Genomic DNA, 21,113 nt, shown 5'->3' with positions numbered 1-21,113 from the left:
TGTTCATTGTCTTACAGACGAGAACTGGGACGATGACCAGCTGCTTGGTTTTGAACCCTGCAACGAGAACCTTGTCTCTGGATGCAATATAATCAACGGGAAATGTGAATGTGACACCATTCGCACCTGCAACAATCCCTTTGAGTTTCCCAGGAAGGATATGTGCCTTTCAGCTTTGAAGAGGATCGAAGGTAAGTACTGATTCCCAGTTGTCAGGCTTCGCGCTGTGTCGTGTTGGAGCTCGAAGAGGCAGAGACACGCTTACAGAGACGGGTACCTTTTATAGTCCCAAACAAGAAGCACCTGATGACTGATGGGATGGTGTGTATATGTGTGTGCCATGTGCGTCTGCGGGTCCTGCGGGCTGTGCATTTGGTAATGCTGTGGCTCACGAGCAGGGTGCTTTGCGCCAGCTTGCTTAGGTCACCTCTGCATACGGCATGACTTCACAAGCGGTGTGCTCGCGATGGGCATCTGTTGTCGCCAGCTCCGTTCCGCTTGATTTACTGTAGCAGGGCGCTCCACGAGGGGAGTGCTAATGAGAAATGCAGCTCATCTGGCAAAAAAGTGTGTCTCTTTAGCAGAGATGGGAGGATTGCACAGGGATGGCTGAAGGCTTAGGTGGGTTTTGCCGTGGAGCAAAACCACTTAGGTGTGGATGGGTCGTTTGTGGTTCTCCTGTGGAATGAAGTCAGACATTACATTAAAATAACAAAATTGTGCTCCTATGGCCTATAACTTTTGTACATTCCTGCAGAAAACCTAGGCAATAGATTGGAGACATGGAAGTATGATTCCTAGCTACAGTAACTGTGAGTGGCATGCCCAGAGCTTGGTACCATGGCTCGAAACCAGGATTAACAAAGGATAAGGCCCCAGACTGGCATGAAACTCTGTCCTAGCTCCATGTTCCTCATGTGGAACAAAAAGAGCGGAGCCAGACTTTCTTAAGTATACCTGTTATCTCTAGCATGATGTCATTCTAGGGTGGAGAGATTGGTAATCGGTTTGGAATAGTGAGGATATGTGAGATCTCATAAGGGCAGTATAGGAAGACTGAAGTTTTTGAATTGTATTAAGTTTCCAGTTCCTGTTAAATGGTAATAAAGAAAGCAAAATTTATGACAGCCTCTAAAATAGTTTTTCTCTTTGTATTTACCAATGCTGCTGAAGCATTAAAAGAGATTATAGTAGGAAACAGTAAAAGTAAAATCTTAGAACTACAGAGAGTCTTAGTTAGGTAACATTTAGTCTGGCCCTTAAATTAGAAAACTGGAAAGCTGAGCTCCATGCCATTGCTCAGTAATAAGCCCAGGACGAACCACGTAAAGTATTTTTCCTACTACATCATGACATTGGACAACATGTAACCTAGTTCATTCTTATCATCTTGTGGCTCTTTGCTAACCCCTGTCCCTACCCCATTGCTTGTCAAAAAAGAGAAAAGAGTATTTTGCCAATTTTAGCATAAATAAACTTGCAGGGATATACATGGAGTGGTCAAATATCTATTTAAATAATTTACTTCTTATAATACTGAAAATCACATGATCTGAAATAAAATGATACAACAATTTAGACGATTTTTGCCACTCTTATATTTCACAAAAATGTTCCCCCCCCCAACCCCCTAAAACGTTTCAAATGTATCTCTGTTGTTGCCACCATGTTTGTTCAGGCTCCCTTCCAGGTCCCTAAACGCCTTGCTCCCCAGCAGGCCGTCTTCACCAACTGAATGGTCTGCCATGCAGCAGGTTGTGAATCTAAGTTATCACAAGAAGTTTTGTTCAAAATTCAGTGTCTTTTCACATAAAAGTGGGACAGTTGCATTTTTTAAATTAGTTATGTGTATATTTATGATCTTTACAATGTGGAGATTAACGGCATTGATTTTTTTTTTTTTTAAGATTTTATTTATTTATATGACAGACAGAGATCACAAGTAGGCAGAGAGGCAGACAGAGAGAGAGGGGGAAGCAGGCTCTCCACCGAGCAGAGAGCCCGATGCGGGGCTCGATCCCAGGACCCTGAGATCATGACCTGAGCTGAAGGCAGAGGCTTTAACCCACTGAGTCACCCAGGCGCCCCAACGGCATTGATTTTTAAAGTGATTCTAAGTAGATTGTGTACAAGATCCAGCACTTCCAATTTTGAGAGCATTCCCTCAGGAGTAATTATTGTAGCTGATTAAATTTCTTTACTTTTTGTTTTTTTAAACAGATTCTGTTAGATGACCTCTATATAATCCAAAAGTAGAACTGGTTGAGCTCATTTAAAGTTAATTTATCTTCTACAAAGAGTACTTTGGTTTTTCAAAATAAAGCACCCTGCAATATTCAAAATCTTGTAAGAAGTCAGTATTAGGGGATTTCCTTCTGAGAAACAAGTTGGAAGGAGAAAGCCCTGCCGGTAGTCGAGTGTGTATTGGCATATGTAAGAATTAGTGGTGATACAGTACTGTATACTATTGGAGTCCTTAAAAGCAATGAAGTTTAGAATGCTTCTAGGAATTTAAGACCGGGAAAGTGTGACCTGGAATTGTAGGGTAAGGTGTCCTGGAGGGGGTGGAGTCTGAACAGTTTGGAATTTGCGTGGTGATGGGTTCTGGGAAGGAAAACAATATGGACAAAAGAATGAAACTTTGAAGTAGGACTTACATGACTTATGTAAGACACAGGGGATGGTGATCTAAAAGCTTTTATGTTGATAGGTCAGAGGAACTAAAGATGGGGAGCAACCTGGGACTGGAGGACAGAGTGTCTTCGCATCTCAGAGGGAGCTTAGGTCTGGTCCTAGGAACTCTCAGGAACCATTGCAGGTTTATGAGCAGAGAGAATCAGAGCCCGGCGAGGCCCTCGATCTATGGGCAGATGGCGGCTCTGGGGGGATGCGGAGTGGGTTAGCAGGGGAGATACTGCGCTCTGGAGGCTCCCTGGAGAGCTATTTCAGGTACTTAGACATGGTGCCACTGGAGGCTGAACTGGGGACCAGCAGGGAGACAGCAGGGAAGAGGCGCATACACACCATTTTGCTGAGAGACAGGGATAGAAATGCACAAAGATGATTCTAGGGTTCCCACCTGAAATAGCACAAGAATGCTAGTCCAAGTCACGGAGGTGGGGACGCTTTTGAGATGTTTGTGCTGAAGTGGAACTGGATGACGGGGTGTTTGCTTTAGGGACGTAGAGGGTCAAGAGGGTATGCATATTTGAATGAGGAAATATGAGGATATGCATGTTTGAATGATGGCAAGAATGATCTAGTAAAAAGCAAGATAGCACTCATTGTAGGAGCCAAGTGTTGGAGAGAGGAGCAAAATTGTTTCTTTTTCTCAGACACGATAAACAAGGTTGTCAGCTGACACTGAAGTGGGAGAGGAGGTGTGAAATACTGAGGAGGAGGATGTGAACTAGACCTCCGAGAGAGGGGACGAGTGCCTTAACCAAGAACGCAGGTTCTACTCGCCCACCAGCACGGGCAGCTCACTGCAGCTTGGAGGCACGCACATACCCGTTGGAAGGGCCATCCCCAACACAGTCGTTGCTTCTTCCAGCTCCAGTGCAGACGCAGTGTAGGTGGACAGGGGCATCTAACTGGGGTTAGGACGTTTCCTGGTGTGTCTGATAGGAAGGGGAGGTCTAAGATCCAGGTCATGCAGGAGTCTTGTCGGTGGTCGTGCGTGACCTGTGCCAGGAAGGACAGGAGCAGGAAATGAGGATGACACAGCTCCCTGCAGCACGTCCACAATCCCATCGCATGTGCTTCACGTGAACAAGGTTTCATTTTTTAAAGGGGGGCGGGAAGAGTGACCTGAAAGGACAGTGAGAACAGAGGGGAAACCGCTCCAGCCTCAGGTTTGTAGAGTGTGGGAAAGGAAGCCACCCCTACATGTGAGGACTTTGGGGGACCAAGGAACCAGTGGGTACCTGTATTTCCATTAAAACATGGAGGTGAGGGGAGAAGGATGCCAGAGGGGACTGTGGTGATGACTGTTAGTTCCAGAAGGCTCAGTAGAAGGACTTGGTGGGCGGGAGGGTTGTGCAGGGCATGGACAATTTTGCCGAGCCCAGTGAGGATGAGTCCAGTAATGATGAATGACCTCATCGTTAGTAGGTTAGACTTACTAGTTAGTAGGTTAGACTTGATTCTTGTTGTTCTCTCGTGGGAAGATAAGTAGTTTGTTCTAGCTAAAGCCCTCTGTGTAGGTCTATTCTTCCAGGTGGTTTCTAGTGTTCAAGTGTGCAGGGCCGGGGGTGGGGTGGGAGGAGGAGTATTCTTGCCAGAGCGTAATGAGAAAGCACGTGTCTCCACTTCTGTGCTTTGAGAGTAAATTCTGAGCATGAGTTCTAAACATAACCGCAGCAACATTTAGAAAAAATGTGTGGAAGTCATTGAAGGGCATTTCAGTATCATATTTATAGACTGATGAAGAATACTCACAATTTCTGGGCATTAAACAAGTTCCATTTAAAAGGGAAGGAGTTGGTCCGGGATTTTACCACGTTTTCTTGCCTAAAATCCATGAACACGTCCCCGTGAGATCAGCTGGTCACAAATGTAGAGGCAGCAGGACACTGGGTAACAGCCGACCTTGGCACTGTGCGGAACGGCTTGTCAGAATCCTCTGTTTCTCCAAAGAGGAGGAAGTCTGATAAAGGGAATGACCTGCAGGTCGCCCCACCTTGATCTTAACGAAGCTCATAATTTTATGCTCCACTCTCTGTTCATTCTTGATTTGGTAAAATGTTGTGCCGAACTTCACAAAAGTTAAACTGATGGATCATCAGAGGAGGGGACGAAAGTAGCAAGAGCAGTACCAGTCCCTGCAGCTGCCCGGTTCTCTGGAGGAGCCACTCCGAGCTTAATAACCATAGTCAGGGTGGCCACCAAAGATTTCCATGGTGCAGCGAGTGAGGTGGACCTTCAGGTATGCATATGACTCGGTGCTGCGGTCAGTGGCTTTTATTTTCTAAAAAAAATTATTATAGTTCAGAGTGGTCAGAAACTCAAAAAGTAGTCAGAAATATGAAACCGAGTTCAGGAAGGATGAAAAACACCCTGGAAAACATTCAGACATTTATTCATCCGACAAATATTTATTGAGTGCCTAATATGTGCTGGGCACAGATCTCTGGGATGGGGATACAGCTGTCATGGAGCTGACATTCAGAAGGAGGGGATCACATGGAAACACAGACATGAACAGAAAATATTGTCTAATGGGATGGGAGCTCTGAAAAACAGTCATTAGGATGATATGAGAATTACTGTTAGTGAGAAAATTGCTTTTAGATACAGAGGTCAGGGAAGTTTTCCATGAAGGGAGAGCATTTGTATTAAAATTTGAATGTAAGAGAGTATCAGATTTAGGATGCTCTGACAGGAAAGAATTCCAGTCAGAGGGAACCACAGAGGTGAAAGTTCTAAGCCAGCTTGGTGTGTTGGAGGAATAGCAAGAAAAAACAAGAAGGTCCATGAGACTGGAATGTTATGGGAGAGGAAGAGGAGGATGCGGGTTAGATCACATAATGCTTTGTAAGTTAGACTGAATGGCTTTTATCATGAGGACATAGGAAAGCTATTTTTAAAAGCTGTTAAAGGGTTATGAACAGGAATAGCATTATTTGCTTTGTGTGTGTTCAACAGTGTGTCTGGTGGGGCAGAGACTTGTGGGAAGCCTCAGGAAGCAAGAATGGGAACTGAATGGCAGGTAGGGGTTCTTTCAGTAGTTCGGGGAAGAGGTAATGGTGCCTCAGACTTCAGAGCTGGAGATGAAGGGATGGGTGGATTTGAGATATAATCTGGAACTAGAATTGTTGATGGATTACGCATTGGGGGTAAGGGAAAGCGGAATCAAGGAGTACTCTTAGATGCTGGGTTTTAAGCAACGTGGTGCCCTTTCCTAGGAGCAGGAGTAGATTTAAGGAAGATTCAAGAGTTTTGTTTTGGACAAATTAAATCTGACACCCAAGTAGAGCTATTTGTCACTTAAGCTATTTTTTTATGTAATTAACTCAGTAAGTGGAATTCAAGCTCAGCGGTAAGTATACTGAGGACTACAAAGGTATATATCCCTGAGAAGAGGTCAGCCCTTCCTTTCTTCAAGAAGGTATAACTTTGTTGAGAGATTCTAGAGAAAAATTAAAACCCAGTCCACACAGAGGAGACTAGCTGAAGGGATACCTGTGTGGGATCCATAAAGTGTGTTCTTAAATAAACTTTTTAGGCATTGCTGCATATTCATCATGTGGATTACTGGGATAGTATAGATAATGTGAAATTTACTCCTATTTGGAGACACAATGAATATTTTGCAAAAGGAGGAAGATTAGGGTTTAAGAAATTCCTCCTTTAGTTTAGCTAAAAGCATTTGTGGTAACATTAAATGGTTTATAATTTGGGGCTTCATTTAATCACTTTTTCTCTACAAGATATTTTAGAGACAAGATAATCAAAGAAACTGGGATGTGATACTTTACATCATCATCTTATATATGGAGTAGACAAAAACTCAACATTAATAAGCCGGATGAATCAAGGAAGACTTTGTGGAGGACTTGGGAACCGAGTTCAGCTGTGAGAAGTATGTTGGGTGGCTCAACAGAAAGGGGGAGAGAAAGAGAGAGAGAGAGAGAGAGAACAGCCTTGGAGCTAGAAAAGAGAGGATGGACAGAAGAGTGCAGATTAGGAGGAAATTACAGTGGTCAAGGTAGTGAGCTTTAGTGGCTGATTGACTTTGGAGCATGAGGAAATTGAAGATGGCCAAATTTGGGGAGGAGGGGGTGATTGTCAAGCTAGAGGCTCAAGAGGGCATGGAGGTCAGGCTGTTTAGTGGTGTTATTTATTAGAATGTGGACCACAAGGAGAGCAGCTTTATGGGAGGCTGGATGAGGTGGCTGTTGAGTTTGTTTTGTTGTGTTTGAGGTGTCTGTTGGATCAAGGGGAAGACAGGACCTAGGAGTCTGGACCTCAGAGATCTGGGCTGGAGATAAGGATTGTGTGTCATCTTCCCAGCGAGAGTGTCGTGCTGTTAATGAGTACGCAAACGATGTGAGGAGTGTGAGTGTTTTTAGGAAGTTTAATGAGACAGTAGTGTGTGTGCTCCACAGACGACACACATGGCTGGCCGTGTTGGCACACTGCAGGTGCAGATGGCAGTGCAGGAAGTGTTCCCTCATCACAGGGAGGGGAAGGCTAGGAACCCTTGCTGGCGGCCAGTCCCAAGTTAGCCTTAAACACAAGTGTCGCTGCCCCTGGGAGTGGGAGGTATAAAATGGAGTATATATCATTTTAATGATCAATTATTGGTGGATTGACTGATTTGTACTCCCTTATTCAGAAAAGCCTTTAAAGTGTTTGAGAGTACAGGAGTGGGTCTGGTCAGACCCATACCTGAGGTCAGAGCCGTCCAGGGTAGGATGCTAAGGCGAGTAAACAGTTGGATGGGAAAGTAAGGAAAGAGCACAAAAATTGTAGCCACTTTCAGTCCAGAAGAATCCTCTCAACGTTGTCTGTAACCTTCTGAGGTTCCTTCTTTCACTTCGGAGCTGCTTTCTTTCTTCATTCATCTTTGTTCTCTATTCATTTATTAATTCAGAAAGTAAGTATTGAGCACATGCTGCCACTACATCTGAGTCTGCCAGTTTGACTTTGTTTTGCATTTAACTGAGGGGCCATATTCTAAATGACCCTAAAGGTGCAGATAGAAAGGTGTAAACAGAATCACATTTTAGATAGGCTACGGGAACTTGCTCTTAATTTTTTTAAAGATATTTTATAACTGTCTTAAATGATGTCTTTTCTTTAAGCATTTATCTGTTCTGTAAACTTATGTTGCATGGACTGTATATGTTTAGGCAAAAATTAAAGGTTAGAAAAAAAGATGAGAGATGGACGCCTGGGTGGCTCAGTCTGTTAAGCATCTGCCTTCAGCTCAGGTCATGATCTCAGGGTCCTGGGGTCAAGGCCCCGTCAGGCTCCCTGCACAGAAGGGAGCCTGCTTCTCCCCATCTCTCTGCCTGCTGCTCCCCCTGTTTGTGCTTTCTCTCTCTCTGTCAAGTAAATAAATTAAAAAATCTTTAAAAAAAGAAAAAAGATGAGAGAATTTATGTAGCTAGTTAGATACTTGTATTTTTTTCTCTTCTGCTTAAAACAAGAGGAACATTTACATTATATGGCTATATGTTCTGATGCTAAACTAATTTCGATACAGACAAATGACTTCTGTTTTACAGAATTTTTCCTCTCAGTTTTTAAAAACCTAAATAACAGTTGCTTCAGAACCTCAATTTTTATTAATTATTCTGTGATCTAAATTTACTCTTTCAGTCGTACCTGAGGAAATGTTAATATTATGTGGGCTTATTATTCCATTTTTAGCGTTTTACATTTCCCTTATTTTTTTTTTCACACAAGTGTAAGTGCTACATTTTATTCTTATCTTTTTCTCAGTCTAGCCCACGGTACAACCTGTGCTGTGTGTGGCCTCATCAGAGAGAGCGCCTTGTGATGCCATCTGTGATATTTGTTAGTAGACAAAAATTTAATTAGTATGTAGAAAGAAATCAGATACTGAATCCTTTTATCCACAGAACTTTTTTCTCAAACGTTTTGTGCTATAGGGATCACACACACACACACACACACACTCACAATACTCAAGGAAATGTGATCAAATGGAGATGGGCACGTTATTAAACATCCGTCTGTCTTTGAGATAGTGCAACAGAATTCCCTCCTGACCCTCTGGGCACTGGCACTGTGTGGGATGGAGACACTGTCCGCCATAGCAGGACGTCTGCTGCCATCCCATTATAAGTACAAAGATGACCGAGGCACCCGGCTCTGCCCTGACCCATGTTCCCACATGGGGCTCGCAGTCCATGGGGAGGTCTGGGTGCCAGGTGCACAGGGAGTTCCCTAGGTTCCTTAGAATTGAGAGGGCTTAGTGGACACACCGAGGTTTTGATTTACAGGGACTGGACTAGTCTGCATTTCCTGGGAGCCCCCAGGAGAGGCTGTGCTGCTAGTTCTTTCCTGAACTGAGCAGCAGTCCTGGAAGGTTGATGCGAATCCGTCTCCCGCGGAAAGAACATCTTATTTTTAAGTGATCGTTGGACTTACTCTTGATTTCTACTACTTTCATTGTTTTTAAATACAGAGCATCTGTCATAAAGCCTGTCTTCAAACATTAATACATAGCAATGGTTTTATCATATAATTTTTAAAACTTTTTTCCAAGTAAATATTAAAAGAAGTTAAAACCCAGTAGAAGTATTTCATCGTCCACACGTAGGATCACACGATGAAGAGCTAAACAAATCCCAAGACTTGGATGCTGAGGAGAAATAGCTTTTAGTAGAGGTGATTCTTTCTAGAAGTTCACCTATTTGGTCTTTGGTCTGTGGATTTTTTAATTATATCGATCTACGTGGTATTAAATGTCATTATCCCCAAATCTTTCCTACTACATAATATTGATTGTAGTAAAAATGTTCCAGTGTAATCATTAATTCACAGGATCTGGGGCACTGAAAGTCAAATCATATGTTTCCCCAAAATATAACTTCTGTAGACTGTAAGATTATGATAGAGCAGAGTTAAATTTATTAAGTCCTTACAGCTTGGTAGAAGGGAGGATAGAAATGGGGTGAGTGTAGAACATTTTAGGGGAAGAACCTTTGGGAAGTACTTGGCCTTTATATAATCCTTGATAATGGAATATATGTACTTACTACCGAAGTAATAACAGTCAACAAGAAGCTGACCTGTCAGGCTCTGGCTCTTCCTTCTCTGGAAGCCAAGCGCGCTGCATTGCAGGGGCTGGGCCTGCCCTACTCCAGGACTTCCACCAATTCATAATTTCTAAGTTAGTCACGTGCTTCATTAAAATTACACATTGCAGATTGTTTTTCTTAGGGTAGGTTTTTCAAGGTATTCAGTTTACAGGACTTGCAGGTATGGAGACACATGACCAAGGAGAAGAAGCCACTTAACTCTACCTTCCAGGTGGCTGAGGGTCCTCATTACCATCAAGGTCCCCGATTTTGGTTTTCCCCTTAGCAGTCCAAGTGTCCTCAAAGACGCATACTTAATGAGGGCAGTAAGGCTCTCACGCGACATTAAACCTCTGTTGCTGTCCCCTCGCTTTGTAAAACCATCAGAAATCAGTAATTTGATCTACCTTTTCTGTTTTGGAGCAAATATTTAAGGTGACTTTAAAATCTAAATATATGTATTTCATTTTAGATTCCAGCCATGCCATAGGGAAGGAAAGCATAGACACCATTATTTATTTTCATAAGTAGTAGACTTTCGTATTTAGATTGACAACTAAATCAGTATTTTAGAATTTTATGCTATAGTTACAAATTGTTGTTTTGATGTCTTGATAACTGGTAAAGGGGAAAAAAAGGGCTACCAAAAGGCGGAAACCAGTTTCAAATATCTGGGAAATCAAAACAGGAAACTCAAGGAATTTGGCATGAGACCAGTTGGAGAGGAACAGTTGCTTGAATAATTATACCTGCATTTTAACTGTTGGAAGTCATACAGTGACCTTCTGGTTGTTGTGATTTCTTGTGCCTAGCAAAACACACACACACACAAAACCTGTTATGAGGAAATTTTTTATATCCTAGTGCTTAGGAGGGGAGTGTGTCTGTCTGTGTTTGTGCAGAAGAGTGTTTTATTCAGCCGCATTAGGGTTCCAGGAAATGGTGTAAAGAAACCTTCAGTCTGACCCTTAGAATGATATTTTCTATGCAGTTAAATGTAAATAGCCAATAATGTTCTGTACCACTTGTTAATGTCTCCTCCCCTTCTTTGCTTTAACTCATTCTCTGTGCTCTCAAGCCATCTCTTCTGTCCAAATTATGTAGAGCCCAGACGTCTGTCTGTCCCCTTCCCGTCTATATCTGCTCCCACGTTGGTACAAGAGTTCCAGAAGTTGTAGGTGAACGATTTTTGCTACAAGAGTATGCTTGTTTCAAGATTAAATACCATACACTTAGTTTATATTTTTTAAAACACACTTAGTATTAAAGGGACAAAAAAGAACCTGATGCTTTCAGTTAGAGAAAGGGTATTCTTTGGGGGCCAAGCTTTTCTACTTCCATCTACCAGAAACGCTTAAGAAACTTTGGTCTGAGGCTTGCCTTTAGCAGGTGAACGTTTCAGCTTCTGGGTAACCCTGAGCCGGCCCTTGCATATTTGTGGTTTCGGACTTGGCTGTAGGTGACCTTTCCGTTATTCCCAGGGCTTGGCGTGCGCTCTGTTGTGAAGAGCCGCTGAGTTGCTGCATTGCCCAGCTGTGTCCTGCTAAATCCCGGCCCCCACAAGGGTTTTTCCCGACAGGAGCAAAGGATTGGAATCCTGGCCTTCTGAGCTGCCACAGAGGGAGCCTGACCACTCCCCATAGAAGAGTTGGAGTTGTACCTTCTGTGTCCTCCTGCCCCTGGCCCAGCTGTCCCCATCAACTGCCCAGAGGGTGTGGGCCTTCAGGAATTGTCATTCCCAAACTCAGGCCATTAAAACCTCATTAGTTAGTGTAATTAGTATTCCAAAACCGTAATCTAGGATCTTGGACAACTCTGGCAAAGCTGATGGTTTTAATTTGCAGTCCATCAAAAAGTGATCATTTCAGATGTCCTTATAACTGTATCAATATAGGTAAGGATTCTCTGGTAGAAACTCTGATTTTTAACCTTTTTCCAGCCTTGCCAGTATTATGTAGTTACTACTACCATGAGTAAGAGATCCTCTTAAAACAAAACAAAACAAACCTTTTTTGAATAAAGAGGGGTTTAATTTTTTTTTTTTTAAAGATTTTATCTATTTATTTGACAGAGATCACAAGCAGGCAGAGAGGCAGGCAGAGAGAGAGGAGGAAGCAGGCTCCCTGCTGAGCGGAGAGCCCGATGCGGGGCTCGATCCCAGGACCCTGAGATCATGACCTGAGCCGAAGGCAGCGGCTTAACCCACTGAGCCACCCAGGCGCCCCAAGAGGGTTTTAATTTTTAAAACAACAGAGAAATTTATTAATGTAAGGGGACAGGGCTGAATGCATGCAGTCACACAGAAAGATAGACTTTGAGTCAAAGCTACAGTTTCTTCCACTTCTTAGTGAAGGTTAATGGAGCCAGCCTTAAGTGAAAATGGTGAAAATCGCCAATTTGTCTTTTTCCCTCTATGGCCGCCCCATTCTTTCAGTTTTTTTTGTTGTTGTTGTTGTTGTTTTTTCCCACCTCAGAAACCTGGCATTCTCTTTCTCTCTTTATTGCCAGCTCCTGTAATCTAGACAAAATGTTAAATTATTTACTCTCGTTGATTGATTACACTCTAGAATGTTACCTCGGCCAGAGCTTGCATTTTAATCCTTTCTAATTGTGAAATACCTATGAAAGGGGGCACCTGGGTGGCTCAATGGGTTAAAGCCTCTGCCTTCAGCTCAGGTCATGATCCCGGGTCCTGGGATCGAGCCCCACATCGGGCTGTCTGCTCAGCAGGGAGTCTGCTTCCCTTCCTCTCTCTCCGCCTGCCCCTCTGCCTATTTGTGATCTCTGTCTGTCAAATAAATAAATAAAATCTTAAAAAAAAAAAAAGCGTCTATGAAAGGCCTTCAGTCCAGACATAGGAAGGCTCTTCAGGATGGAGCAGGGATCCCGGAAGTCAGTCCTGCCCCTTCCCAAGAGCAAGTACCCACACCTGGGGAGCGTGGGCCTGGGGCCAGCCCAGCTGCATGGCTGCATTTGAGGTGATGTGGAAAGGATTGTGCCCTGAGAAGATGGCTGTAATAACTCCGTGGCCCTTCCCAGTCTGAATGTGGTTGTGCACGGGAGACCTTCTAGAAGATCCTGGGAAACAAATAAATCAAAGCTCACATTAATTCGGTTAAAAGCTATTGTATGATTCATAGGCATATTATGTTTACTCCTAGAACTGGTGCTTCTGTCTTCTTTGTGAAATATATAACTTTCTCAAGAAAGGTATTTAAGAGCACTAAAATTCAATATTGAAGCTCTTTAAAGAAATATTCTAATAAAAATAAGATGTGACTCATTCCCTAGTTTAAACCAACCACTAAGCATGCTGTTCTGAGCATTTGAGTGATTTTGAAAACTGTGAGGCCATTCTTTTACTGGTGCATGCTCTCAGATAATAATGGATTCACATTGGTTGTTGATCCATTTGAAGCTGGGGCTGTACTCTTACTGTGGGCCTTCCTGCTTCTGACTTCCTGCTTCTGTTGCTAATGTTTTTGCATTGGGAGGAAGTAACAGCTAGAAGCAGTGCCTGTAAAGCTGGAAGAGGGAAGGAATTAACACGTGATGAATTAATATTTGCATGAATTTGTAGGAGACTGGAATGTCCCTTTAAATTGTAGATGTGTTTTTTGTTCCTGGCTGACAACTTCCCAGTTTTCCTACGCTTCATTATTCTTCTGTTGCTGGAATTTTTTTTTTAATTTCCCGAAAAGCAAGTAAAGTGCTTTCTCCTTATCAGTAGCCTTTCTTTTCCTGTTCCACTAACAAAAGAACAATACAAGAATTTAATGCTGTTAAAAAATTGATGCTTCTTCTTAATATATCCATATGTTTGTAGATAAAAATCCAAGTTTTATAGACTGAGAGAAAAGCTATGTGTCAATAAAATGAACTCATATTTTATCATGTTCTTCTCAAGTTTATGTGGTTTCTTTCTTCTTTTACCCGGTTTGGAAAATGAAAAAAAAATTTTTTTTTTTTTTTTTCTCTTCAAAATCTGTTCCCATGTTCTGTCATTGAGAGTAAAGATCCTGGAAATTAGAAAGATAGGTAAGACCACTGGTTGTCCCCTTAACAGAAGGGAGGGGAGATATATCTAGAATACATTTTGACCTTGTTTATCTATTTATCTTATATAAAACCATTATTTACTATTCCTGTTTCTTTGGCAAAAAAGTCCAGTGTGCCTCATGGAGCTCTTTGTAAATATCAGGTGTCGTTTTTGCAAGGTGAAGGGATGCCTGTGTTTCAGTGTTTTGGTGCAGTTTGAGCTCATGGCAGAGGTGCATTTAGAGGGGCTTCTGCCAGTATCCTTGAAACTAGGTTGAGCCAGGGCCCTGGTGACCTGTCCCATGGCAGTCCTGCTATGGCCTCAGGGCACCTTGCTTGCTTACTCTCTAAGTTGTGAAACAAAATCTAATGGTCTCAGTTGTGCCTGACCCAGATCTGGGCAATTAGCGAAGTTTTCACACTCTCTAACTACCTTCCCTGTAGCATTTAAAGTGATATTTATATCTGCGGTAGTAAAGAGAAGATATAATATTACTGCATTTATATGTTCTCGGTGCCTTTTGGCATTCTCATTGCTAATCACAGTGGAACCTTCTTGAGTGCCTTCTGACCGAGAGCCAGTTTGTTTCTGTTCTGTCAGAAATTATTCAAAGGAAATTAGGCCGTGGTGTCACACCTCAGTGCGACATGGAACTTCCCAAAAATGTTACCTATGTGTTTTTTCATGCCTCCTGGCCTGGCTTCGTGTCTACCTAAATTCAGAGCTTATTATAATGGCTTCCTTGGGGGTCCTTTGGGTATTTCAGTAATAAGCAAACATTCAGTCTAGAAAGTGTATCCCATGTGGGTCTCTTAATCATGTGTGCCCATGAGTGTTAGGAAACATGGTTTTTTTTTGTAAAAAAAAAAAAAAATCCTGCTACGTGCATTTCTTTATTTTCTGTACCAGAAGTACCTTGTATACATACATGTTCCATGTACATGTATGATTCTATAGCTAGATGTATATAAACACATAGATGGTGACATAACATTAAAACATGGAAAGAAGTGCAACCATAGGATAATTTTTATCCTACCTGTTATGTGTATGTCTGTATTTACCTAGAAGTTATTAAATATGACAGTGTTGACAGTAGTGTTAACATTCTGTGATTAAGAGTTTCCTGGAAATTTTGCTCTTCTTGGATAGTAGAAGTTAATCCTGGAATGTAACCCCCGGCTATATGTTCCGGCAGTGCTTTGTAAGAACTAGTGTAATATTATGAACTCTGTGAATAGCTTATGGAAGATAAGGCAAGAGTCTTCAAATAAATATTATTCCAACTTCTTCCAGTTTCATTTCCCTTATCACCATAACAGCCACACCCAACTTTGCTATTAAATTGTGTTGTCTATCTGCTTCCCACACGCTGGTAAAGCTGAGCCTGTTGAGTAGCAAGGGAAATATGAGAGATAAAGTTAAAAACTGCCTTCCTTTTGTTGACATTTCTAGAGCAACAAGTCAGAAAGCTTTTCTTCCTCTGTGTAGACAAGAGCTGCTACGGGTCACGATTAGACGGTATGTCCTTTAGTAACCATGATGACTCCCAACAGAATTATTTAAAACATTCCAGTAAATAACCCAGAATTCTGATAAACAGAAACGGAATGGTTGTTAACTTGTTACGAACTGCATTTCAATTTTCTATATATGGAGAAGGAGAATACTGAGGAAGAAGGTTAGAATCAATGCAGGATAAAGCTGCCCCAATTTCTGGACCAGCCTAAGGGGAGTGGTGTTCTTGTTTTTTTGTTGGTTTTTTGTGTTTTTTTTTTGTTTTTGTTTTTTTTTTCAGGAGTCGCCATATTTGGCCATTCAGAGCTCCGCAGTTGAGTTCTTTGCTGTGTATTACTATTCTCAGTTGATGTTAGATCTTTAGAATATCTCTTAGTTGTATCACTCATCAATTCAAAGGAATTTTTAATTAAAGCACATACTAACTTGATGCTCTATGATTTCGTGTCATCTGCTCTTTAGTCATATTAACCTTTCCATCAAGAGTTTTGCCATCGTTTCAAAGAATTCCTTTGTGATAGGAGTCATGCCACCCAATGCGGTGGCCCATTTGACAGACATTTTCTGAACATAATGTAACATGATTGCTTTTGCTATATGTCCCATGAGCTGAAGTACTGTTTTCTATTACCAGAAAACATGTTTGAGGTCTTTATAAATCTTACGTCAAGTACCTCCTGGAAGAGAAGCGAAATGAAATGATTATATCTCACACTATTTACTGTTATCTGTAGCATCAAAAATAAATGAATGTCCTTAGAAAAAAATAGTTCTAAAATGACAACCCAGACATACGGAGGGATTGGGGGATGGTAAATGTGCAGTGGGCTTACAAGTGACTTTATTTTCTTACCGGCTTTGTGGAAGAAATCAGGCTGTCAGGGAAACGAACCAATCTGTAGTAATATAAAGCACTAGAAATTTAAATCAGTCCTGTTTGAAAGCGATACCGTGATTTTCCTTGAATGCTGCTGAATAAATGCGTACAAAATGTCAGCTAAATATATGTCTCCGGCGTGTGTAAACCAGGAGGGGCCACAAAATATCCACTCCGGGCTTGGGCTTTCGGATGCTTAATCCCTTTAATGTTCTGTTGACTTTCAGTTAAAGGACATAGTCACAAAACAGAGGAAATGCCTTAAATTCTAGCATCTGGGTTTGTTTCTTTATACTTTTTTGGCATGGTTGCAACAGTAGGGCTTTTCTTTCCTTTAATTTTTTTCGCAGCACAGTCAACACGGTCTTCTCACATAAGCTGGAAGGGACAGTCCGGAGGCCAAGAGCAATAGATCTCTGCCCTGTGCTCTGAGGCAGGGCCTCCCTGAATGGCTTGCTGTTTCAGAGGAAGCCTCGACCCAGAAAGAAAACAGAGTCGCACACAAGTACAGATGTCGTACAGCATTGCACATACAGATCCATGCACTCACGACGTCATGCTCTCGGGGCCCTGTTGTTTTGACCTCAGGTCTTTAGCACTGTATCCATGTTATATCATCTGTATGTGGTTTGGGATCTTTACCTGGTTTTTCAGCTGCTTGAAGGTGTTTCTTCAAGAGCATCTTCTGTAGCTGAGCTGAGAACCTAGTTTAACTGAAGTGCTCTGAAGTGTACGCCCATATTTTGACCTCGTGCTTGCTTTCTGCTGCATTGCGGCCCTGATTGTCAGTTACCACCAGTGAGAGCTCCCTGAAAACTTCGGGGAATGGAGCATTGGCTTCTGCCATCCCGTTAACTTAAATACTCCTATCATAATAGTAAGCAGGGGGCATTTTCACATTTCCGTGTTCTCTCAGCTTTACATCCGATAAGCTTTTCCTGAGATTTTGAATAATACGAAACAGCTTCCTCCAGGTGTCCTTCTCTTGCAGGAGTTGAGTTTGGTAGCCTGTGCCTCTCTTGCTGCTGGTTACTTTAGCCACTCCGTGCTGCAGACCCCAGGCTTTGGTGTTACCAGTGCCCAGTGGGGCACTGAACCAGTGGGGTTCTGACACAAAAAAGGATACATCCATATTGTTACGCATAGACGTTAACAGACTTAAAAGTAGCCTTAAAAGTAGTTCCCAAAAGCCCTCAGACTCCCAAAACTGTGTTTTATCCAAAGTTTATGGATGGAGTGTGTTTATCCTATAAAATCATGTTGAAGGGGATAATCCCCTGCGCTTAGCAAATGCCTATGTAGTTTCCCCTAATTCCTGCATTCACTCACTCATTCATTCATTCATTTAACAGATACTTACTGAGAACCTGCTCCATGTCAGACATGGTTCTATGTACAGAGTGAACAAGATAGGTCCCAGTCCCCTTGAGCATCCAGTCTTATTGGGAAAATAAGTAAAAGCCGTAAATGAAAGTATTATCTACAGGCAGGTGGATAACAACAGAATAACAAGACCGAGGTAGGATGGTTTGAGAAAGTCTGTCTCTGAAGAGATGATGTTTAAGTTGGACTGAAAGTTACGAGGGAGTGAGCTGTGCAAGGAGCCTGGGGAGGGACATTCCAGGCAGAGCGAAGCGCGTATTCAGCAACCCGGCCTGGGAAGGAGCTTTGTGAGCTGGAGGGCTCAGGATCTTAGTAGGCTGTGGGTAGTGAGTAAGGGTGAGGAGAGCCACCTGAGGGGACGTTGGAGAGGCAGGGAGGGTTGAAATCAAATAAGACTATAAAGCCAGGGGTTTGGATTTTATTCTAAGTATAATCAAAAGCCATTGGAAGGTTTTTAAGCTTCAGACAGAGATGATAGGATGCCGTTTTTAAGAAGATCTGCTCGTGTTGCTCTGTGGAGAAGGTCTTACAGGAGGAGGCTGGAGTAGAGCCAGGGGACTGGTTAGCGCACTGAAGAGAGAAAGCCAGGAGGGTGATCCTACAGCCAGAGCAGGGGGTGTGCCCAGAGGAGTTGGAGAGAAGGGAGGGGATTCAGTATATCTTTTGGAGGTATAGTTACAAAGTTTCAACTTAATTAAGTTTGGGGGCCAGTTGTGGGTTCCTCATGGGACCCTGGGCTTCTGCCTTGAACAGCTGGTATCATTTCCTGAGATGGGGAAGACTGAGCAAAAGCTGGGTGAAATCAAAATTAGCCTTTGAAATGCATCAGAATGTACCAGGGGAGAGAGGTGATTTTGAGTTCTTCTCTTTATATAGTGATGACATTTGGAAATTAAGTTGTTAAAGTCTTATACTGTCTGGAACGCATGAGCAAAATTCCAAAGATTCCAACTTGGTGGCTCTTGGTGGCCATTACTCAGCTTGGTCTTCCGCTGACTGGTTTATCTAATCCTTAATCTCTTCCATTTGAGGTTGTGTTTCTCCCTCTGAGTTTGGTAAATGCTTCTGTTTCTTCTTTCCCAGGGATGTCAACAAAACCCACATCCCAAAATCTGCTTAGCTTCCTTTTAAAATTGTTCAGATTCTTTTTTTTTTTTTTTTTTTTTGAGTTTATGACCACATGTGTTTCCTCCCTTGGGCATGATCATTCACGCCCCAGAATCCCAGACCCGTGGAGGGAGTTGAGAGTACGCATGTCCCTTCTCAGGCGCACCCTTGAGCTTATGAGGAAACCCCATTTGTTTAAATCCTTCTCCCAAAGACCTCTGTGTGGATGTGGTGGGAGCTCTGTGTATGCGTGTTTAACACCATGTTTTACTCTCCTGCGTGCCTGCCTGTTTCCCCGGAAGACAAACATGGGGCTTGGTACCTTGATGGTAATAAATGTCTCATGACTGAAAAAATGATGGGTTAAGAATAAATGATAAGAGATCACTCATGAAATACGAAGAAAAATTGGGCTTTAACTTGTAGCCGTTGAAGACCCATTACAGGCTTGTAATCAGAGGGGTTCAGATTAGAAGGTAATAAGGAGATGCTCTGAATACATTGGTCCTCAGAAAGTATCCTTAAGTACAAAACACATTCAGAATTTGGAAGTACTTCAGGTCATGATGATGAATGTTAATTATCATTTACCTGATAAGGAGAGAAGTATGTCATTTATTGGAGATTTCTAGGTGATAGAACCAGGACAGTAACTCATTCTGTAATATTCTCTATTTGTCCTCTGAAAGGAAGAGAGATACTAAATTTAGTATTTTTTGACCTGTCTTTGATTTTATGTGGGCCTAATTTCATTCAAGCTTACTCTTTTGGCTCTGGTCATATTTCATTTCAGTATTATTGCTGCCCATTTTTCCAGAAACAAAGACAAATCATAGTTGCTGTATGTAGTTGGAGGAAACCCTGGCACAGATCCTCCAGAAACCAAAGAGAGAAATTATTAGCAATATCCAGACCAGTAGCTGACTGGCTCAGATCCTCCCTCCCATGACCATTCCTGATTAATGGGAGAATCTGTTCTGCAGTTGGAAAGCTGCTTTCCCGAGCCCAGTCTGTCCTGGCTTCAGCACATGGCCAGCTGCACAGCGGAAGCCCCGGCCAGGGCTTCGTCTCTGATTCCACCCTCCGCAGGTCAGGTGTGGTGGTCAGAGAGCACGGAGGTGGGAAGGGCATCCAGATGGACGTAGATGTTTCAGCCGAGAGCAGAGACACGGCACCCTCCAGCCAGAAGCCCTCCACTCACACCGGATACCACGTCCCCTTCAGAAGTCCATGGTTCTCCTCTAAAGATGTTGCAGTTCTTCCTTCGTTCTTTTGTTCTTGATTTCTGTCCAGGCCACTTAGCTCCTGTGTCTGTCGTGATTAATTTGCCCTGGAACTTTTCCTGACATTCTTTTCTTCACCCTTCCTCTCACTCTCCTATCATCTCTTCCTCCACACCTCTCCCGAGTTCTATGTGCCTTCCGTCATCCCACCCCTGTGTTTCCCCCCCTTTACTCTGAAATAGCCTCGTATGTCAGCCCGTTTCCAGCAGTATTAACACACTTTTTTTTTTAAGCCAATCTAAAGTATTTACCAGTTTAACAAACTCCGCTCGTTTTATGGAAGCATTATAGCCTGAAATAAAAATACTATTGCAGCTGACTATATAGTTAATTTACCTTTCTCTCTCATTTTCCTTATTCTGGACTCCGTCTGTTTTATTTCAGGGTCTTGTTATCTAAGTAGAGTTTGGAATCCTTGTAGGGTCTTCAGAGGTAGAGCACTATCTCCACTCTGTCTATAATACCTTAAAAACAGTAATAGGAAGATGCAGAAAAAATGTGTTAACCGTTCAACTCTTACCTAAGGAGATTTTAGTGCAATAAACATTCACATATACAACAATGAATAATGTATAGTCCTAGCTCAGGATATTTCCAGTTTTCTTGGGGAGCTAGGCATGAAAACAATTTACTAAAATAGAAAGTAGGACGAAATAAGTACTTCTATAACTTAGAGGTACAAGAAGTCTGTAAGAGTGCTGGGAGAGAAGTGATATTCTGACTGGGAAAAATCAGGGAAAATGTTCTTTCCCAGTGAAGGTGGCATTTTATTTATGCTTGGAAGGATGGACATGTTAGGGACTTGAGCATGTTTATAAACAGAAGGGAAAGAACTAGCAGAGAGCAAGAAGTTCAGGGCACAATATAAGCATGCAGGGCCCCAGATAGCACCACAGACTTTCCTTTGGGACCTAACTTCGAGACTTTTCATAGCTCAGCTCTTCTTCTGCCATGTCCGGCTTTCCTTTACCACAAATGTTGTGAAGCTGTTCCACCAGAGAATCCGCCCTAGAGATGAGGGAACGTTGCCTGCACTCAATAGGAAACTACGTCTACAACTTCCCACAACTGTATTGGTAGAATTCAGTGGACTGAGGTCTGTCTTAATTGAAAGCTTTGTTTCTTTTGGG

At 42.5% G+C, this 21,113-nt stretch overlaps 1 protein-coding gene across 1 annotated transcript in view; it reads left to right on the top strand.

The window, feature by feature from the left end:
* LOC111158419 (cysteine rich transmembrane BMP regulator 1) overlaps positions 1–21,113 on the top strand; it is a 230,387-nt gene that overhangs the window by 40,113 nt on the left and 169,161 nt on the right. Inside the window, exon 2 of the mRNA XM_022520421.1 lies at positions 18–191. Coding sequence (XP_022376129.1) covers positions 18–191 — 174 coding nt within the window. The remainder of the gene's footprint in view (positions 1–17; positions 192–21,113) is intronic.

The sequence above is a fragment of the Enhydra lutris genome, unplaced genomic scaffold (genome assembly GCF_002288905.1).
Source record: "Enhydra lutris kenyoni isolate GAN:26980312 unplaced genomic scaffold, ASM228890v2 scaffoldscaffold59, whole genome shotgun sequence".
In the NCBI taxonomy this organism is placed as follows: domain Eukaryota; kingdom Metazoa; phylum Chordata; class Mammalia; order Carnivora; family Mustelidae; genus Enhydra; species Enhydra lutris.
This window is presented reverse-complemented; position numbering and strand designations above follow the sequence as displayed.